Raw genomic sequence first — 23,008 nt, forward strand, 5'->3', positions numbered from 1 at the left:
CAGCCTCTTGTGTGACCTTGGCTCTTGTGCATTGGCGATGGCACCCATGTTATCACGGTAAATGATTAATGGGTCCAATGCACTAGGAACCACACCGAGCTCTACAATGAACCTCTTCATCCATACCGCTTCGATGAAGCCTCTGAAGCCGCTTATGTACTCGATTCTCGTTGAAGATTTCGCCACCGTGCACCGCTTCGAGCTTGCCCACCATCGCAGCACCATTCAATATAAACATGTACCCAGATTGTGACTTAGAGTCATCGGGATCGGTGTTCCAACTTGCATCGGTGTAACCGTTTACAACGAGCTCTTGGTCACCTCCATAACAAAGAAACATATCCTTAGTTCTTTTCAAGTACTTCGGGATATTCTTGACCGCTGTCCAGTTGTTCCATTCCTGGATCACTTTGATATCTGCTAGTCAAACTAACGGCATGTGCTATATCTGGTCTAGTACATAGCATGGCATACATGATAGATCCTATCGCCGAGGCATAGGGGATGTTACTCATCCTTTCTCTTTCTTCTGCCGTAGCCGGTCCTTGAGTTTTACTCAATACCTTGCACAGTAACATAGGTAAGAACCCTTTCTTACTTTCGTCCATTCTAAACTTCTTTAGAATCTTGTCCAGATATGTACTCTGTGATAGCCCTATTAGGCGTCTTGATCTATCTCTATAAATCTTGATGCCTAATATCTATGATGCTTCACCAAGGTCTTTCATTGAATAACTCTTATTCAAATATCCCTTAACACGGCTTAATAGCTCTATATCATTCCCGATCAATAATATGTCATCTACATATAATATCAGAATGCTACAGAGCTCCCACTCACTTTCTTGTAAATACAGGCCTCTCCATGACCCGTATAAACCCGAAGTCTTTGATCACCTTATCAAAGCGTCGGTTCCAACTTCTTGATGCTTGCTTCAGTCCATAGATTGAACGCTGAAGTTTGCATACTTTGTCAGCATTTTTAGGATCGACAAAACCTTTGGATTGTACCATATACAACTCTTCCTCAATGTCTCCATTAAGGAACGCCGTTTTGACATCCATACGCCAAATCTCATAATCGAAAAATGCAGCTATTGCTAACAAAATCCTCACAGATTTTAGCTTCGCTACAGGTGAGAAAGTCTCATCGTAGTCAACTCCTTGAATTTGTCGGAAACCCTTTGCGACAAGTCGAGCTTTATAGACGATAATATTACCATCAGATCATCTGTTTTTCTCTTGAAGATCCATTTATTCTCGACAGCCTTTCGGCTATCAGGTAAGTCTACCAAAGTCCATACTTTGTTATCGTACATGGATCCCATTTCGGATTTCATGGCTTCTTGCCATTTGTTGGAATCTGGGCTCATCATTGCTTCTTCATACGTCGCAGGGTCCTCATCATTGTTATCTACAATCATGACATTTAGACAAGGATCATACCAATCAGGAGTGGCACGTTCCCTTGTCGATCTGCGAGGTTCAGTAGTTTCCTCGTTCGAAGTTTCATGATTATTATCATTAGCTTCCTCTGTTGCCGGTGTAGGCGGTACAGTACAACTTCCGATCTGCGCTACTCGATCAACGAGTATAGATTCATCAATCTCATCGAGTTCTACTTTTCTTCCAGTCACTTCTTTAGTGAGAAATTCTTTCTCAAGAAAGGTTCCGTTCTTAGCAACAAAGATTTTGCCTTCGGATTTGTGATAGAAAGTGTACCCTATAGTTTCCTTAGGGTATCCTATGAAGACGCATTTCTCCGCTTTGGGTTCTAGCTTGTCCGGTTGTAACTTCTTTACATAGGCTTCGCAACCCCAAACTTTCAGAACGACAGACTTAGGTTTCTGATTACACCATACTTCATCCGGTGTCGGTTCTACGGATTTTGAGGGTGCTCTATTTAAAGTGACTGCGGCTGTCTCTCAGGCATAACTCCAAAATGATAACGGCAAATCAGTAAGAGACATCATACTACGAACCATATCTAAGAGAGTTCGACATTTACGACGTTCGGACACACCGTTTCGTTGTGGTGTTCCCGGCGGTGTCAATTGTGAAAGTATTCCGCATTTCTTTAAATGCATGCCAAACTCATAACTCAGATATTCACCTCCACGATCAGATCGTAGAAATTTGATCTTCTTGTTACGTTGATTTTCTACTTCACTTTGAAATTCCTTAAACTTCTCGAAAGTTTCGGATTTATGTTTCATGAAATAGATATACCCATATCTACTCAGATCATCTCGTGAAGGTTAGAACATAACGATAACCACCGCGCGATGCTACACTCATTGGTCCACATACATCGGTATGTATGATTTCCAATAAGTCAAGCTCGCTCCATCATACCGTAAAATGGAGTCTTAGTCATTTTTCCCATTAGACATGCTTCGCATCTATCAAGTGACTCAAAGTCAAGTGATTCAAGTAATCCATCGGTATGGAGTTTCTTCATGCGTTTCACTCCAATATGACCAAGACGGCAAGTTACACATATAAGTAGAATTATCATTAAGTTTAATTCGCTTAGCATCAATGTTATGTATATGCGTATCACTACTATCGAGATCTAATAGAAATAAGCCATTCTTTTGTGGTGCTCGACCATAAAAGATATTATTCATAAAAATAGAACAACCATTATTCTCAGACTTGAATGAATAACCGTCTTGCATTAAACAAGATCCAGATATAATGTTCATGCTCAACGCAGTACAAAATAGCAATTATTTAGGCTTAAAACTAATCCCGAAGGTAGATGTAGAGGAAGTGTGCCGACAATGATCACATCGACTTTGGATCCATTTCCAACGCGCATCGTCACTTCATCTTTCGGTAGTCTTCGTTTATTCTTTAGTTCCTGCTTTCGAGTTACAAATATGAGCAACCGAACCAAAGATCAAATACCTGTGTACTAGAACGAGAACCAGTGAGATAAACATCTATAACATGTATATCAGATATACCTTCTTTCTTCTTCTTGACAAGGCCGCTCTTCGGATCAGCCAGATACTTGGAGCAATTACGCTTCCAGTGTCCCTTCTCCTTGCGTAATAGCACTCAAAGCATCGGGCTTAGGGCCGTTCTTAGGTTTCATAGGAGGCGTGGCAGCTTTCTTGCCACCCTTCTTGAATTTTCCTTAGACTTGCCTGTTTCTTGAAACTGGTGGTCTTGTTGACCATCAACACTTGGTGCTCTTTCTTGATCTCAATATCGCAGCTTTTAGCATGCCAAAGAGTTCAGGTAACTCCTTGTTCATGTTCTCGCATATTGTAGTTCATCACAAAGTTCTTGTAACTTGGTGGCGATGATTGAAGGACACGATTAATCCCCGATCTGTTAGGAATCACTATTCCCAAGTCATCGAAGTTTCTTCGCATGCCCGGTCATGGCGAGCATGTGCTCACTAACGGAGCTGCCTTCTTCCATCATACGAGTGAAGAAATGTTTCGATGCTTCATAGCATTCCATCGCCGCATGAGTCTCGAATATAGCTTTCACTCATTCATCAACTCATGAGGATCATGGTGCTCAAAACGTTTTTGAAGATCGGATTCCAGATCGCACAGGATGGCACACTGAACGTGAGAGTACCGAGTTTTCCGAGTTGCGTAAACAGCTTTTACTTCATCGGATTCATCTTCTGCAGGAGGGTCACCTAGCGGTGCATCAAGCACAAATTGCAGATTTCCGCCAGAGAGGAAGATCCTCACATGACGGAACCAGTCGGTGAAGTTGCTACCGTTGCTCTTAAGTTTCTCTTTCTCTAGGAACTGATTAAAATTGATTGGGGACGCCATCTCTACAACATATATTTGCAATAGTTTAGACTAAGTTTATGACAAATTGAGTTCAAATTTTAATTCAACATAATTAAAACCCTAGGTGAACTCCCACTCAAAACAATATCCCTCGCATTGTCTTAGTGATCACACGAACCAAATCCACCGCACCTTTGTCCGATCATCACGAGACAAGGTGTGATTTCAATGGCGAACACTCAAAGTGTTCATCATATCAACCATATGATTCATGCTCTACCTTTCGGTATCACGTGTTCCGAGACCATGTCTGTACATGCTAGGCTCGTCAAGGCCACCTTAGTATCCGCATGTGCAAAACTGTCTTGCACCCGTTGTATGCACTTGTTGATTCTATCACACCCGATTATCACGAGATGCTTCGAAATGACAAGTCTTGGCAACGGTGCTACTAAGGATGAACACTTTATTATCTTGAGATTTTAGTGAGGGATCATCTTATAATGCTACCGTCGCGATCTAAGCAAAATAAGATGCATAAAAGGATTAACATCACATGCAGTTCATATGTGATATGATATGGCCCTTTTGTCTTTGCGCCTTTGATCTTCATCTCCAAAGCACGTACATGATCTCCATCATCTTCGGGCATGATCTCCATCATCGTCGGCGTAGCACCAAGGTCAATGGCGCCGTCTTCATGATTGTCCTCCATGTAGCAACTATTACAACTACTTTGAAATACTACTCAACATGAAATTTAAAGACAACCATAAGGCTCCTGCCGGTTGCCACAATACAATAATGATCATCTCATACATATTCATCATCACATTATGGCCATATCACATCACCAAACCCTGCAAAAACAAGTTAGACGTCTCTAATTTGGTTTGCATATTTTACGTGGTTTAGGGTTTTCGAGAGAGATCTAATCTACCTACGAACATGAACCACAACGTTGATACTAATGTTTTCAATAGAAGAGTAAATTGAATCTTTACTATAGTAGGAGAGACAGACACCCGCAAAGCCTCTTATGCAATACAAGTTGCATGTCGAACGAGGAACAAGTCTCATGAACGCGGTCATGTAAAGTTAGTCCGAGCCGCTTCATCCCACTATGCCATAAAGATGCAAAGTACTCAAACTAAAGATAACAAGAGCATCAACGCCCACAAACCATTGTGTTCTACTCGTGCAACCATCTATGCATAGACACGGCTCTGATACCACTGTAGGATAACGTTGCATAGAAAACAAAAATTTTCCTACGGCGAACACGCAATCCAAGCCAAGATGCAATCTAGAAGACGGTAGCAACGAGGGGGTATCGAGTCTCACCCTTGAAGAGATTCCAAAGCCTACAAGATGAGGCTCTTGTTGCTGCGGTAGACGATCACTTGCCGCTTGCAAAAGCGCGTAGAAGATCTTGATCACGATCGGTTCCGGCGCCACGAACGGGCAGCACCTCCGTACTCGGTCACACGTTCGGTTGTTGATGAAGACGACGTCCACCTCCCGTTCCGGCGGGCAGCGGCGGAAGTAGTAGCTCCTCTTGAATCCGACAAAGCACGACGGCGTGGTGTCGGTGGCGGTGTAGAAGTCCGGCGGAGCTTCGCTAAGCAATGCGGGCAATATGGAGTGGAGGAGCTTGGCTAGGGTTTGGGAGGAGGTGGCCGGCCACTCTATGGGGGGCGGCCAGCTTGTGTTCTTGGGGTGGCCGGCCCCCTCCCTTGGCCCCTCATTATATAGGTGGATCCCAAGTGTTGGTGTCCAAGTCTTCGAATAAGACCCGAAACCAAAACCTTCCATAGGAGGGGAAACCTAGCCCAACTAGGACTCCCACCCAAAGGTGGGATTCCCACCTCCCATGTGGGGGGTGGCCGGCCCCCTTATGGTGGAGTCCACTTGGGACTCCACCCCATCTAGGGCTGGCCGGCCATGGTGGTGGAGTCCCATGTGGACTCCACCTTCCTTGGTGGTTTCTTCCGGACTTTTCTAGAACCTTCTAGAACCTTCCATAGAACCTTCCGCGACATTTTATTTCACATAAAATGACATCCTATATATGAATCTTATTCTCCGGACCATTCCGGAACTCCTCGTGATGTCCGGGATCTCATCCGGGACTCCGAACAAATATTCGAACTCCATTCCATAATTCAAGTGCTACCATTTCAACATCCAACTTTAAGTGTGTCACCCTACGGTTCGAGAACTATGCGGACATGGTTGAGTACTCACTCCGACCAATAACCAATAGCGGGATCTGGAGATCCATAATGGCTCCCACATATTCAACGATGACTTTAGTGATCGAATGAACCATACACATATATTACCAATTCCCTTTGTCTCACGATATTTTACTTGTCCGAGGTTTGATCTTCGGTATCACTCTATACCTTGTTCAACCTCGTCTCCTGACAAGTACTCTTTACTCGTACCGTGGTATGTGGTCTCTTATGAACTCATTCATATGCTTGCAAGACATTAGACGACATTCCACCGAGAGGGCCCAGAGTATATCTATCCGTCATCGGGATGGACAAATCCCACTGTTGATCCATATGCCTCAACTCATACTTTCCGGATACTTAATCCCACCTTTATAGCCACCCATTTACGCAGTGGTGTTTGGTGTAATCAAAGTACCTTTCCGGTATAAGTGATTTACATGATCTCATGGTCATAAGGACTAGGTAACTATGTATCGAAAGCTTATAGCAAATAACTTAATGACGAGATCTTATGCTACACTTAATTGGGTGTGTCCATTATATCATTCACACAATGACATAACCTTGTTATTAATAACATCCAATGTTCATGATTATGAAACTAATCATCCATTAATCAACAAGCTAGTTTAAGAGGCATACTAGGGACTTCTTGTTTGTCTACATATCACACATGTACTAATGTTTCGGTTAATACAATTCTAGCATGATATATAAACATTTATCATAAACATAAAGATATAAATAATAACCACTTTATTATTGCCTCTAGGGCATATCTCCTTCAATATGAGGAAACATACATACTCTTGCTTAGGTCGTTTGACATTATAAAATTCAAGTTCTTGAGCTGGGAGATCTTCACCTTTTCCACTCCTGCATGTAAAAATTGCATTGCTGAAAAATCGCCAACGCACTGAACATTCTGGTGATCGATATGAAGCACATGAGAATTTAATAAGTTGATACAAATATTGGTCTGTGCAATAGAATGTTTGTATAGACACACTGATCCAGACTGCGCTTGATGGTGTCGATTATCGCAAGAAACTGAATGGTTTAATTGTGGGATGACAGCAGGTTGCGACTGACGGTGTGGTCATCCACGACTGCGTGAGATGGAATGACTACCAGGATTGTTTGGAGTATTTTGAGAATTTTCAGGGGCATCCATCTCTGCAAGCGCACATGGGCAAATTGAAAAGAAGAGGCGGTGTTTTTGTAGTCTGTGAACACATGCATTGACGGAAAAGTGCAGGAGATAAAATTACAATGTACATTATAATTAGCCGAGGGAAGGTAAAACATAAAAGGTGCATGTGCTCACAGAATGTAAATTCAAACTTAAGTGAAGACGTGCAGGAGATAAAATTACAATGTACATTATAATTAGCCGGGAGGTAAAACAGAAAAGATGCATGTGCTCACAGAATGTAAATTCAAACCTAAGTGAATAAGATTAGATTTGCGTACCCATGAATCCTAAGAGAGCAATCAGGGAAGGCGAAACTTTGAAATAAACCAGGCGGCAAAGTGGTACCAGCAGGCAGAATCGATCCGAGTAAAACATGAGGCGGATCTGCGAGCCTGAGGTTAACCTGCCAGATTGTAATACATAGTGAGAGTGCGTTGTTGCAGGGCATTGAAAATAAACAAAAGTACAATTTAAAGTAGTAAAACTTATAGCGGAAGGGGTGTTGGTTAGCAACGCTCTTATAGAAATCTATTTTGCTATAGACTCTGATTGTAACACCTTTATTAAGTAGTAAAATTCCTTTTTTCCTGGGGGAAAAAAATAGGCCGCCTATAATATCAAGTTGTTAGAGTATAATAATCTTACCAACGGAAACATGTATAGTGCAGAGTCACACAGTAGAGGATATGATGGCCAGCGTCTTCTAGCTTCAGCAATCAGAGCGAGATGCCAAAATATCCAAAAAAAAAAAAAATCGAGGGGGCTTCAAGTATCAGATTGGAGGCACCAATAATATCAGATTTGGGGGAAACCGTGAATGGGATTTCCAGGTGGAGGTCAACCTAGCAGAGTAGGAATAAGTATACGTATGCAGGGTTTGAAAAAAAAAGAGGAATTAGAATGGGGACAATGGAGGTACCAGCGTGGTGGCCGCCGACGGTGCTGGCTGCGCGAGCAGGGGCACGAGTAGCCTGGCGGGTGAAGCGTATGGCAACATGGACTTCTTTTTAAGGTCGATTTGGCGGCGGCGTATAATTTCGGTGGAGCAGTTTCTATTGGTGATTATTGGGATTTATGAGCAGTTTCTAGTTTTGATTGCTGTGATGTGAAAGGCGAGGAGCAGGCGTTAATCCACGGCTGTTGAGGAGAAGGGAGGCCGGCTGCCCGGCTACGTAAATCGTTGGGAGGAGGGGAGTCGGCTGAGATGTTGATGAAGAGGAATAGAGGGGAGGTCCTATACATCGCTTTAAGCGATCTGCTTGGACACTATCGCTTAAGGGTACACCATATGGGCCGGGCCCATTAATCTCGTACGAGCTATCTCATCCTGGATGGAAACCAAAGCTAGTTCGTTAGTATGTACATACGTGGTATCTGTTGTTGTTTTCCTGATGGTTTTTATTTCGAAAAATATTCAAGTTTTAAATAAATGTTTGAATTTGAAAACTGTTCAGATTTGAAAATTGTTCAAACATAAAAATTGTTCAAATTGAAAAATGTTCAAATTTTAAAAATGTTCAAATTTAACAATTGTTTAGTTTTAAAAACAAATAATTGTAAATCGAACAAAATTCATATTTGAACAAAAAAATTATTTGAACAAATTTCAAATTTAAACAAATTTCGAATTTAAACAAATTTTGAATTAAAACAAATTTCGAATTTGAACAAAGTTATAATATAAATTTGTAAATCAGAGAAAAAAATCTGAACAAATTTCGAAATCAGCAAACCAACACAGCAAAAACAAAAAAAAACAGACCAAAAAACCGAAAAACCTGAGAAACCGAAAAACAAAGGAAGAAACCATACCTGCTAGACGCTAATGGGCCGGCCCACACTGTCTGTCGCTTGAGCGGGAGCGAATCGCTCCCGCATTGAGCGGCGAATAGGGATCGCGGGAATAGAGGCGAGGAGCAAGAGGAGAACAGAGGTTACTATTTTTCCGGCAGATTAAAAAGCCCACGAGGTAGATGAGGTGGGCAGCCGAGGAGGAGAATTTCAGCCCATGTCGTTACAGCGGACGGGGGAATAATTCACTTACGCAGCGAGAAGGGTATGGACTACGCAGCGAGAACGGGTTGACAAAAAGGAGGCGACGTGGCTTCACCGTAGAACAGGAAAATGGGATCACCTATTAAGAATAGAAAGATAGACACGATTTATGCTAAAAATCAATAATTGATAGAATCTGGAGTTGAACATGCTTGCCAAATAAATTCGGTAACTCAATAACTACTAATTAACCTTGTGAATTGGCATTGGCATTTGACTCGAAAATTGGATTAAACCTTTGGATTAACCTGCTTAAATTTTGGATTATTTAAAATCGGATATGGAGACCTTAAAACGGGCTCGGAGCCGATTTCAGCGTGCAAATTATCCTATCCGTTTACACCCCCAATGCTCCCACATTCCAATTTAATATTGACAAAACTTTTAGTGTACAGATATATTTATGTCAAGATAAAGCCTGATCAATTAATTAACCTTCTTTTCAATATTAAATGTCGCAGATTTATCTAAATAGATTCACATGTATTTGTGTACTAAAATGCGCCTAGGTACATGTGTATTTAGACAAGTCATGTTAATATAAATGGAGGAATTATATCTCAACTACACGTCTAGAACAAAGTGGACCTACGAATTAAAAAAACGGCAGGGCCCATGATGGCATGCCTTTTTCCACACGTAATGGAAAGTTTTTCGGTACTAAAATATCGTCCAGCTTCAAATTACAACTTTTTAACCTAATGCACCAACAGTCCAGTCGTGGGTATTCGAATGTCGCATCCATATTGTAGCAACCCTCATGCTCGGTATCTTAGTCGATCACTACTTTGCTCTTTCATTCTCATTTTATCCCTGTCCACTCTTCTCCTGCAAAGGCTGCAATATCGACTGCCTTGACTTAGGGTCCCAATTGTTGATTATTCGAGATTTGAGATTTGAGATTAGGTCCATGACAACAACTCCAAATGATAACCAATAGAAACTTCGGGATTTTAAGGGTACAATTGTCTAGTTGAATATCCAATATCACTATAATGGTGGTTTTAACACCTCTAGGTAGAAGTTGACAATAAATTTGATAGTCATGGAGCTAAGTATGTCACTATACGGTTTCATGCCTTCAAGAGTCATAAAGGGATTTCGCCACGACGTCATTAGTATATAATGGTACAACGTCATGCTTTGTAATGTGAATAAGTCCTTGTAACTTTATAGATTAGTAGTTCTTACTCTCCTTTTAAAATTTCACAAGTTCCATTTTGGGTGTCTGAATAAGCATTTGGAAATCTAGAATGTTATTATTATCTAGTGAGCAATTACTTATCATATTTCATTTTAGCTTTTGTGCTTCTAAAGTGTTATGAACGTGTAGTTATCAATTTAGTACTTATATTTTTAATTGTACATATATCTAAATATGCCCTTTGATTCTCATTTTTTCGCTTAGCTTTTGGTTCGCCCATGCTCCTTTCTTTTCCTAGCTTCGTCGCTGTAGTATATCATGTTGACATTTTTATTTTGAAATTTTAAAGACGAAATCTAAGATCGAAGAAACCCTAAACATAACTAAGCATGTCATAGCAAAGGTCTGCAAAATAGAAGGATAATACATGTATTTATTTAGAGTACATATTATTACTCGAGCAGTGGACAATAAAAAATAAAAAAATTAGGCAGCTATATTTAAAAGAGTTATTACAATTACTTTTTTAGAACACGTTATTATTACAACTACTAATACCAATATTTTAAGATGACAAATGAACAAATATGTTTTTTTAGGAACAAGAGGAGAAGCTTTATTGCACAATGTTTATGCGTATAAAAAAATGACCCCGTGGATCCAAAAGCCAAACATGACCCCCAACCTCTAAAGTGGTAGCCATCCTAGCTATCCTGTGAGCTTCCCCATTTGCTTCCCTCTGTTCGTGACCATATTTGGTCGCCTAAAACGATACTCGACGCTGCTTTATGTCTCGCAGAATCATGTAGTAGTAGCCTTTGTAATACTTAGCTTTAATGTCATGGATGTCATTTAGACAATCAGATGCTATCATCAACTTGTGTTGTTTTAGGTCTTGCACGCACGCGTACGCCTCCAGCATGGTTGGGTCAGTAGACCTGCATTGCCATTTGCAGCTGGCCGTTGCTCTCAAGAAGGCAAGAACCTCCCACGTTCGTCGTGAAAAACTGCACCAACAACCCTTTAACGCACGGCTTCGCTACGGCACCATCCACGTTGATCTTGCAGAACAGTGGCGTAGCTATGAAGGAGGGGGGGGCCCGGGGGGTCAGTGAAATTTGTGGCAGCCACTTAGCATCTTTATTTCCGCTCGCCCCTAGTTTGGTAGGTTCATTCTTCTCCCACTCAATCTCACTAAGATGACAAATGAACAAAGATGTGAGAGGTGGATTGGAGAACTAGGCCCTTGGGCTGAAAGCTCTGGAATCATGGAAAGTGGGCCATACATCCCCCACAAAGGCCGACTCGTAGCCCTATTCGGCCCATTCGACGTCCCAGTATCTCCTCTGTCTCTCTCTCTCTCCCGTCGGCCCGACAGCATCCTCGCCTCGCCATGGCCGCCCCAAGCTTTCCCCGTACCCGTCCAGGTCCCTAGCAAAAAAGCTTCCGCATGCGGCATCTCCTCCTCCCGGCACCTCGCCAAGCATCTACCCCCACTGCCCAAGCCCTCACCCACAGCGCAAGCTCCGGCCTCCAGATCCCCGCTCTGCCCATGGCGGCGCGGGCGCAGGCGTGGCAGTTCGCGGCCGCCCTGGTCTTCTTCCACGGCTCCGAGTACGTCCTCGCCGCCGCCTTCCACGGCCACCGTAACGTCACCGCCACCTGTGAGTGTGCCGCCTCTTCGTTCCCCTCTTGCAGTTCTTTTCTTTGTTCCCCTCTTGCAATTCAAGACGGTGGTTGTGAAAATTGTCTAGATACCAGTACTGGAGAAGGTGCTGTGTTACCGAAGCATGTCTTTTGTATGCTTAGATTTTAGTTTTATAGTTAATGATACGCGATAATGCGAAGCACATATATGGGGTCACAACACAAGGATGCCAAATGCGTCGCCCCAACTGATCCAATTGAATTGTTGCTGATTTGGTCTGGTTTTGTTCAGATAGTTGAGATTGCTTAGGACTTCAGTGGTATTGGCAGAATGCTTACTTTGGCATTTTCCTTAGATGTATAAAACTAGGTGCCTCAGAAATTTCTCACTTTAGCATTGTTATGAAAAATATACCCACAACACATGTGCTGACTGATCTGTTGCGATTGCGAGATTCTGTTTAGTTTAACACTTCAACCGAAACGAGCTACCAGGTGCTATACTTTCATGAATTTAGGGGAGAAGAAAAGAACAAGTATCAATTGATTCACATCAAGGTTGACGCGAAACTCCAAAACCAGAAAGTACATTTTGAGTGCCTCTGCAGACTAGCTTTTTACAAACAAAACCGGAAGTTGATTAATTAATGGCAAGTGCTGAGCGTCCTACCGAGGGATAATTCCCCAGATCCCCCCCCCCTCCAGAGAGCGACACATGTCCAATTCCCTTGTGTCTCCCACCCCAATCCTGCAATTGCTTCTTTGAAGCAGAAAAGCCCCCATTCGGAGTTTAAAAAAACCCGAGCGTAGCAAAAACATCCTGGCCATCATCCGCCTGAAGCGCCCCGTTGGACAAAAAGAATCCGGCGAGACCTCTCCGGCAGCACCGCCACCCAACGACTGTAGCATCGCCGCCCACGTCACCGACCCTGGCCGCTAGCAAGTAGCATCGCACGCCCCCGCTGGTCGCATTGCCGTTTGTAGCAGCGCTGCCCAGCACTTGAAGCATCACATGACTCTTGGCCAGTAGCATCCCTGACGCCGACTAGCAGCAGCACTGCCCAGCACTTCCACGGCCACCGTAACGTCACCGCCACCTGTGAGTGTGCCGCCTCTTCGTTCCCCTCTTGCAGTTCTTTTCTTCGTTCCCCCTCTTGCAATTCAAGACGGTGGTTGTGAAAATTGTCTAGATACCAGTATTGGAGAAGGTGTTGTGTTACCGAAGCGTGTGCCTTTTTGTATGCTTAGATTGCAGTTTTATAGTTAATAATACGTGATAATGCGAAGCACATATATGGGGGCACAAGGATGCCAAATGCGTCGCTCCAACTGATCCAATTGAATTGTTGCTGATTTGGTCTGGTTTTGTTCATATAGTTGAGATTGCTTAGGACTTCAGTGGTATTGGCAGAATGCTTACTTCGGCAATTTTCCTTAGTTGTATAAAACTAGGTACCTCAGCAATTTTTCACTTCAGCATTGAGATGGAAAATACCCATAATACACCTGTGCTGGCTGATCTCTTGCGATTGCTACCAGGTGCTATACTTTCATGAATTTAGGGTAGAATAAAAGAACAAGTATCAATTGATTCACATCAAGGTTGACGCGAAACTCCAAAACCAGAAAGTACATTTTGAGTGCCTCTACAGACTAGCTTTTTTACAAACAAAACCAGAAGTTGATTAATTAATGACAAGTGCTGAGCATCCCACCGAGGGATAATTCCCCTGATCCCCCCTCCAGAGAGCGACACGTGTCCAATTCCCTTCTGTCTCCCACCCCAATCCTGCAATTGCTTCATTGAAGCAGAAAAGCCCCCGTTCGGAGCTAAAAAGAAACCGAACTTAGCAAAAACATCCTGGCCATCGTCCGCCTGAAGCGCCCCGTTGGACAAAAAGAATCCGTTGAGACCTCTCTGGCAGCACCGCCACCCAACGACTGTAGCATCGCCGCCCACGTCACCGACCCTGGCCGGTAGCAAGTACCATCGCAGACCCCCGCTGGTAGCATTGCCGTTTGTAGCAGCGCTGCCCAGCACTTGAAGCATCACACGGCCCTTGGCCAGTAGCATCGCTGACACCGACTATCAGCAGCACCGAGCTCTGTTGATAGCAGCACTGCCCAGCACTTGCAGCACCGCCGCCCCCGCCTTTGCAGCATCCAAAGAAGGATGGAACTCAGGGCTAAGGTAGAGCGGTCCACCGCGAGCTCGACCGCTAGGGCGGCCGCGACGAGGAGCGTGAGCGGCCGGGAACAGAGCCATCAGACGGGAACCACGCCAGTGACCAAGAACCGCTCCAGCGGACGGGAGCAGCGTGCTTGCCGGCGGCCGGGAGAAGGGGGGCGGCGATGCTACCAGAATGAGGCGGTGTTGGAAGGGAGGAGAGAGGAGCCATGTAGGACAAAAGGGGAGCAGGTGGAAAACAGATGAACAAGGGTGATAAGGTTGCTGGTGCTGGGCCCCACCCGTCGCTGCGTCCCGCTGGAGGGATGTGTGTCGTGTGCAGGAAGCGGGGGAGGCGTCGCGTGCGATCCCCGAAATGGGTATAAGAATTTTCCTTAGTTTATTGCTTCACGAGCCATTATAAATGTCTTTAGTTGTATATTATTTGAACTAGGGAATAAAATAGTCATTCGAACTTTGTTTATGCAACGTGCATTCTGTTAGCTCAGTTGACCTTGAACCTACTGTATTAGTAGCTCACCGCTAAGAAAAAAGCATGGACACGGTTTCTCATTGTTGCTTATTCTGAAACTTTGTACTGCTTTTCTTATTGGGATGACTATTCAGTACTAGCGTTTTAAAAGTTGCACTGTTTTTTTTCCTGGAAACAGAATGTACGATGCACCATATAGCATATAACGAAAGGAAATTTTGATTGGATTAACCACAGTTTATCAAATGGACAAATAAGAGGCTAAACAGAATATATAAGAACAATAATAAGCATATATTTGCAATTGCTACTTAATTTCCTTGTATTCTTTCTTAACTGCCTAGTTCTATTTTTTACAACTTACTGTGTTGCTCTATTGTGAAATAATTAAGGTATTTTTGATGCAGCGCTTCTTATCAGCAAGCAGTATGTTTTGGCAATGAGTTTTGCAATGCTAGAACACCTGACAGAAGGCTTTCTCTTCCCAGAACTAAAGGGTTATCAGTTTGTCAGTAATATTGGCCTTCTAATGGTGCTTGTTGGTGAAATTATTCGTAAAATCGCTGTCATCACAGCTGGACGCGCATTTACGCATGTCATAAGGATTCATTATGAAGACCAGCATCAGTTGATAACTCATGGTGTTTATAGGTAATTGTTCATGTACTTATGCTGCATTACAATTTAACATAGTTCTTGAGTACTTGTTGCCTTTCTTTGCTTGAGTTCGAAGTTAAGCAAAAAAAAAAATGCAATATAACATGATGTAATTATGCAAGACCACTTATGTGGCATCCTGGCTAAACTTTGTGCTTGATTCGACAGATTTATGCGGCATCCTGGCTATTTAGGCTTTCTTATGTGGGCCGTAGGAACACAGCTTATGCTGTGCAATCCAATATCTACAGTTGCATTTGCATTGGTGTTGTGGCGATTCTTTGCAAAGCGGATACCGTATCCTTCTAAAACAAATTCCATACATCCTACTACTGGAGCGTTTTCATTAAATGATCTATTTAAGCTCCTTATTTTTCAGGATGTACCCTTTGATACCCTTGTGGATATAAATATTTTGTATGCTTTTTCTTGTGATTCCTTCACTCAAAAGTAGGTATGAAGAATTTTTCTTGAGGCAGTTCTTTGGCGCACGATATGAAGAATACGCACAGAACGTGCACTCGGGGTTACCATTTATAAAATGAAAGTTTCGAACTTGCAAAGTATGTTATCAAGTCCTTACCTTTGAGCGTTTTATTCCATCCCATGTGTTTTGGACTAGCATGTTTAACAAATGGCTTGGTCACTTTCCTTTTAAATCTCCAATAATGAGGTACATACTGATCTATAAGTAAGAAGTTGTTTAACTGTCATAATTTGTATATTCTGTTATATCCTGTAGCAGTTTGAATGTTTGATGTAATCTACCCATACTCTTTGTATTATAGAAATCTGCCTTACCACCTGTCTGTATGCAATAACCACTAAAAGTTCAATTTTCACACTTAGAGCCCAATTTCTCGCGAGGTTGACTTTTGAGAATGTGTTCGAGTCAATAGCCAAACTACCTTGTGTCCTGGGGTCTCACATCTTAGCTGCACATGAGTTCTTCAACATTCCTATTTGTTAGCCATGTCTAAGGCTTGTGCCTTATGGATATCCCATGGACAAAAAAGTTCAAATTCTGACACATTTTTTCAGGAGGCACAGTTGTTTTTATGAGATATTCTGCTTCCTTGAGTGTGGCCTTTGATTATATTCAAAAGTCTGTAGACATCTTTCTGCCATACATATCTGAGAATCGCAAACTAGTGTTGCAGACTGAAACAGAGGAGATATCTACTGATTACATTCAAAGACATGAGTTGCTTATGTTGCCAATCTGTGAGATCATTAGCATGTCTTGAACCAACTAATAATTATAAAGGTGTGGTTATCTGGCATTATTGTGAACTCTTTACATGTATTGCAATCTGTCTGTTTGAGGGTCACAAGCGAAAAACAAGTATATTTGTTCCTTCATAAAGCCAGTATGAATCTGGAGACTGAATACTAATGTGTCTCTCCCTTTTTGTTGCAGGCATGATTTCTTTACCATTGATATGTCAAAGCAAAGTACTTTACAATGTGGATTCAAGAGATAGTAAATGAAAGAGCTATGCCATGGATTTTAATACAATAGAAGAACAAAATTGAAAAAATTATGAAGCAGACGGTCATTCCCCAGCTCTTTAATCTGGCCTGGATGCCAGGTACTGCAGCACTGGCCATCTGATGTAAATGGTTCGCCTACAGCTAGTTTTGTGGAAGCTCTGCCGTTCATTAGATTCGAACTGGAATAGTTTCCTCTTTTGACGGTATTGCCGACTATTTCCTCTAGGTTCGTTGTGTCAAAGCTTTTTCCAACATGGTTGTATCAAGTGTAGCTAACGTATATACTCCAGACTCCACAATGCTTTGCTCCTGGAGATGAAAAGAAACTTCTCATTTGTTTCACCGAATCTGGAAAGCATTTTTAGTAGCACATGCTGCAGTTTTTCCATTTTGTTTGCTTTGCACAGCTCTGGAATGTGAATAATCCGGAGAAAAATGCCTTATTCACTCGACGCGACTGGAATGAAGGATGCCAATAGAAACGCCCTGAAGCTACCAGTGCCGGACAGACTGGAATGAAGGATGCCTTATTCAGTCGACGCGACGGAAACATCCTCCATTTTACCTGACGGACATTGTATTCGCTGCAGCGACAGCGACATTATTATTTTGTTGGTTCGGGCAACACCTTATTATCATGTCATCAGCATAAACCAAGTCGACATCCCGTGTGCGTAGCTAGGGGGCCTTTGGTCGGTCCAAAAGCACCCGTCCATCTTATCGCACCGATCTAGTGGATCCTGTGAGTCTACTTTTGACGTTTCAACTTTCAGCTACCCACCCTGTATCCTGACAAAAGGCGAGATGAGGATGCAAGATATAACAAGAGTGCTGAGGAAAATCAGCTTGCAAGGAAATGGACAAGAACAAGCGAACAGAAAATTAAACGCTTCCGCCAACACCCTGTGAGCTGTAATGGTCGCTCACAGAAGGCGAATTGAATGCCGAAAAAGGCGAGTCGCTGGATAAATCAGCTGGAGTGGCCAAGTTTGTTCACAAAAATTCGATAACACCCCATACTAGTGTGTGACAACGAATTTTGGTTTAACCTAAAGTCAATGCAAATATCCTCCCTTTTTATATATTTTTGGATTTATGAGCACAAGTGTACAAGAGAATTATACAGATAGAAAATAACAATAAAACCCAGACTATCTAGATGAAGTTCCCAATCCATGTTGCAAACAGACAGGGTGTAGGCTTTGCTAGTAGCTCTGTATTCGATTCATCTCAATTCCTCCTTAAAAAAGGCCTAACATCTTCTCCTTAACCTAAAAATAAATGGGATCAATTTTTTAGAAACCAAATTCAGTTTAAGATAGGGGAAATTAAGATACCAATTTACGTGCCGTATGAGGTAGGAAACTACAGAGCCCATGAAAGGAAGATCCCGGAGAAGCCCAACGAGAAACTGTAAAGACATGGCTGCTGATTCTGAAAAACTGAATTAATTTCGGGTTTTCGAAATAACCCGGGCGCCTGAGATCATGATCTCCATAAAGAAAGGTTAATGTAGCCTTTGTTTCAGCCTACCTATAGAATCTAAACGTGATGCAGGCGGTGGCAGATCCTAAAGACGACAAATGTAGTTCGAGCAGGCCTTCGCAAAAGGTATACTGGATGAAGAGATTGTTCATAGTTTCTAGAGCTGAATCATTACACATTGGAATTTACGGCCCCGAGGCTGCAAGCCGGCGACTGCTATAACTTTTGAGGATCTATAAAAATCCCCTTCTTCCCCATGGGCTGGTGCTTATTTCATCCCACTCTCTCCATTATTGATTTTAGAGAGCTCATCTTAACTCTATATTTCTCTTATAGTTCTTGCATTTTTTAGGGGAAAGAGAGAGGTGACCTAGATCTGCATTTTCACCAATCATTATTACCTGTTAGTGAGGGAATCCATTAGTTCACTACAAGAAAAGTTCTGATAGACAACGTCCCAAAATCGTCCACTAAGGGGTATTTTTCGTCGCCTATGGGCCTAACCCGACGATATGGGTTCTGTTGTCGAAACTGCGTCAGGCAAAGTCCTACGACGTTTTTTTCGGTCCGTCGCGTTTGGGCGCCCTTCCGCCACGGAAAATCGGACCGTTGCGCAAGTGTTTTCGGGAGCCCGTTGACTGCTGACGTCATGCAAACTGACACGTGGCGGGGCAGATTAGCTGGCGATTAACGGCCTTAACCGGCTGAAACCCCGTGGTAGATGGTAGGCCCAGACGAGGCCTGCCACGTCTTAAGCGGGCCGGCCCATTAAGTTTGCGGGCCGGGCCAGCTGACTTAGTTTGACCGGTCAACTATATATCTGGGCTGGTCCATTAAGTACGTGGGCCGGGCCTAACCTCTAAGGTTGACTGGTCAAAACTTAAATGGCCGGCCCACTAAGCAAGTGGGCCGGGCCGAATGCACACGTTTGACCGGTCAACAGGCAAAAGGGCCGGCCCACAAGGCATGTGGGGCCCACTTTCCAGTTATCGGGCCGGCCCATTTAACAAGTGGGGTCACCTTAAAGCAACTGGGCCGGCCCAAGAAGCTAGTGGGCCGGTCCAATTAGCATGTGGGACCCACTTTCCAGTTAAAGGACCGGCCCATTTAGTATGTGGGGTCCACCGTACAGCAAGTGGGCCGGCCCAACAAGATAGTGGGTCGGGCCAAAAACACAGGTGGGTCCCACTTTCCTGTTAAAGGGCCGGCCCATTTAGTATGTGGGGTCCACCATATAGCAAGTGGGCTGGCCCAACAAGATAGTGGGCCGGGCCAAAAACACAGGTGGGTCCCACTTTCCTGTTAAAGGTCCAGCCCATTTAGTATGTGGGTCCACCATATAGCAAGCGGGCCGGCCCAACAAGATAGTGGGCCGGCCCAAAACACAGGTGGGTCCCGCTTTCCTGTTAAAGGGCCGGCCCATTTAGTATGTGGGCCCACCATACAGCAAGTGGGCTGGCCCAACAAGATACTGGGCCGGCCCAATAAGCAGGTGGGGCCCACAAAAGCAATTGGGCTGGCCCAACAAGTTAGTGGGCCGGCCCAATAAGCTTGTGGGGCACGCTTTTCTGTTACAGGGCCGGCCCAGTAGTGGGTGGGGTCCACCTTAAAGCAAGTGGGCCGGGAACGTGGGGTCCACCATAAATCAAGTGGGCTGGCCCAATAATAAAGTGGGCCAGCCCGTTTAGTTGCTGTTTATATGCCGGCATAATAGTCGCTTTAGGATTTTGCGGGCCGGCACATATGTCATTTCGCTTAATTGGGTCGTTTAAGGGATGGGAAATGTGATTTAGATACTGAGAATATTTACGCAGCACATGATTTCTGTCGGATAGCCTCACTTACCACAAGCACCATAGAAAAAATGTGCAAAAGAACTATAAAAACTAACTAAATACTACATCAGCTGCAAGGCTTTGAAAAAATATTACAGAACCCAGAGAAATTGAATGGTAATTAAACCTAGCAATACAATGATGAAGCGATTCGGCAATCTTTTAAGTTGTCCATGCACCACCTATATCTGAAACAAAGACATTACAAGTTAAGACAGCAACAATGGAAAGGCAAAGACACTACAAAATTGTTTGCCAAAGAATTTGGAACTCATCATTACATTGTTATAACAAGATCATTGTAATGCGCACAATAAGCAAACAAAGAGTGCATGCCGCATACCAACAGCCAATATAACAGAGCACGTTAGAATGAAACAGCGGACTTATTACTGTCGATTCCCGTGCGAACCAACATGTTCAGGGAGTACAAAATTGGCATCAACAACATAGTAGCAGTCTATAAATTTTATAACAACGACTGAGCAAGATGAAGTTAGGATGGCTACATCTACAGAGCAGGGAATGTAAACCAAAAATAGAAATTACGATGGCAAAAGGTAAAGAGGAGGGAATGTGAACCAACATGTGCCAAGAGCAATTACTTCAAATTGACCGTGAACTAAATAATACTCCTGAACTTATAGTGAAGGGGATGCAAATGAAGATGTTTCAGGATATAAACTTGTAATGAGCAACACATAGAGGATAGTTAATGCTGGAGCTTAGGATGGACCAGATACAGAATATAGTGGGATCACCTGTGAACTTGTATAAGAGGGAATGCAAACCAATATGTTCAGCATTCCATATGTGAGCGTCATGCCAAGTCAGAGAAACAAGTCAATAATGCAGCTTTTGAAGAACAAGATGGCACACAAAATTATTATCTAGTAGTATGACAAGTTTATTTGTACTACAGGCTAGATAGCAGAGTGATAGCATGCCAAACTAAATACTTACTTTGTTAGCTTACAATGAACTAGATACAAAACAATGGCATCACCTGTAGTATAGGGAATGCAAGCCAACATGTTCATGGAGTAAAAAATTGGCACAAACAACATAGTAGCAGGCCATAATTTTTGTAACAACGACTGAGCAAGATAAAGTTATGATGGCTAGATCTACAGAGCAGGGAATGTAAACCAAATATAGAAGTTACGATGCCAAAAGCTATAGAGCAGGGAATGCGAACCAACATGTGCAATTACTTAAAATTGGCCATGAACTAAATAATAGCAGGATGTTACTATAATAGCTAGGAATAAAACAGATAGGAGTTATAATGTCATCGCTCATAAACTTGTAGATGAGGGAAACAAATCAATTTGTTTCGGGATATAAAGTTGTAATGAGCAACACATAGTGGATAGTTAATGTTACGGCTTAGGATGGACCAGAAACGGAATATAGTGGGATCACCTGTGAACTTGTAGAAGGGGGAATGCACACCAATATGTTCACCACTCTATATGCGAGCGCCATGCCAATTAAGAGAAACAAGTTAATATTGCAGCTTTTGAAGAATCAGATGGCAGATAAAATTATGATGGAAGTAGCTGCTGTGATGAGTTCAAATAAATTTGTACTGCATGATGGCAGAGCGATAGCATGCGGGGAACTAATAGCGAGCGATTACTTTGTTAGCTTACGACGAAGTAGATAGAAATAACAATGGCATCACCTGTAGTACAGGGAATGCAAACCAACATGTTCAGGGAGAACAAGATTGGCATGAACAAAATAGTAGCAGCCTATAATTTTTGTAACAACGACTGAGCAAGACAGAAGTTATGATGTCTACATCTACAGAGCAGGGAATGCAAACCAAAATATTCAATCGCTTAAAGTTAGCAATGAACTAGAAAATAGCAAGGTGTTATGGTCATAGCTAGGAATGAACTAAAAGAGCTTCAGACAAACAAGCATCTGAACCCAGAACATGGCGCTAAAACAAGGGACTTACATTAGGAGAAGCACTCTGTGGGAGTCACAGCAGATCTTCCTGGGGTTGATAGATCCGGTGATGAAGTACACTACATGTGCTACTTGGGGTTGGAGAGACGGCCATTACACTTCATGGTTACTCATCTCATCTGCAAAAACGTAATGGCGCGTTGTTAGCACAAACAGGTTCCCCCAAGATTAAAGAAGAACTTGCAGGCAAGCAATAGAAAAGCGACAGTAGAAGAGTTTAGATCATGCACGGTGCCGGTGAAGCAGATCCGGTTAATGCACAGCGGTGTCGGTGAGCTAGATCCGATGCGGTGGACGACGGATCCGGCGAAGCGGCTCCGGTGGGGTGGACGATACCGCAGCTGAAGCGGCTATCGGTAGACTTCTTTGGATGAGTATATGGTTTCGAGGTTCGGCGGGGATGATCCAGTCCGGTTGATGACGGCGTCGATGAAGCGGCTCCGGCAGACAGCCGGATGACGAGGATCGCGAGGCCTCGGGTAGGCTAGGGAAGTCCGGCGGGGATGTTCCGGTGCGGTGGTCGTGGAGGTGGGAGAGAGAGGAACTTGGGAAGTTCCGGTGGGTGGTCTCAGAGGAGAGAGTGAGGGAAATGAATTTTTTTCGGGGAGTTTCGGAGCTAGGGAGGTGGTGATCGAAAAAATGACGGGTAGAACCCCCACCAACCGACTTATGCATGGACATTGTTGTCATCTTTACGAGGGTAGAATGGGAAGTTAGAGGCGTGTGAAATATTTGTATTTTTCGGGCGGGAAGTTTTGCCGCTGGAATGAGATTTCGAATTTGGCTACAGTCCAAGTAATACAAAAATATGAGACCGTACTAGTACGGCCAAGTGTCACATCAAGT

At 43.2% G+C, this 23,008-nt stretch overlaps 1 protein-coding gene and 1 long non-coding RNA gene across 2 annotated transcripts; one reads left to right on the top strand and one right to left on the bottom strand.

The window, feature by feature from the left end:
• Positions 1 to 7,463: 7,463 nt before the first annotated feature.
• Positions 7,464 to 8,420, bottom strand: LOC127330699 (uncharacterized). Its single transcript, XR_007869393.2, has 3 exons — positions 8,125 to 8,420; positions 7,851 to 8,047; positions 7,464 to 7,608 (listed from the first exon to the last, which is right to left on the bottom strand). It is a non-coding gene; the product is annotated as an uncharacterized lncRNA (long non-coding RNA).
• Positions 8,421 to 11,753: 3,333 nt separating this feature from the next.
• On the top strand, positions 11,754 to 17,250 carry LOC127336326 (probable protein-S-isoprenylcysteine O-methyltransferase). The gene is made up of 5 exons (XM_051363130.2): positions 11,754 to 12,068; positions 15,119 to 15,362; positions 15,537 to 15,665; positions 15,823 to 15,931; positions 16,789 to 17,250. Exons 1-4 carry the CDS (start codon positions 11,855 to 11,857, stop codon positions 15,911 to 15,913), a joined length of 678 nt encoding a protein of 225 aa, XP_051219090.1. The 5' UTR covers positions 11,754 to 11,854; the 3' UTR covers positions 15,914 to 15,931; positions 16,789 to 17,250.
• The last annotated feature ends 5,758 nt before the right edge of the window (positions 17,251 to 23,008 follow it).

Source organism: Lolium perenne, chromosome 2, assembly GCF_019359855.2.
Source record: "Lolium perenne isolate Kyuss_39 chromosome 2, Kyuss_2.0, whole genome shotgun sequence".
NCBI classification, from domain to species: Eukaryota; Viridiplantae; Streptophyta; class Magnoliopsida; order Poales; family Poaceae; genus Lolium; species Lolium perenne.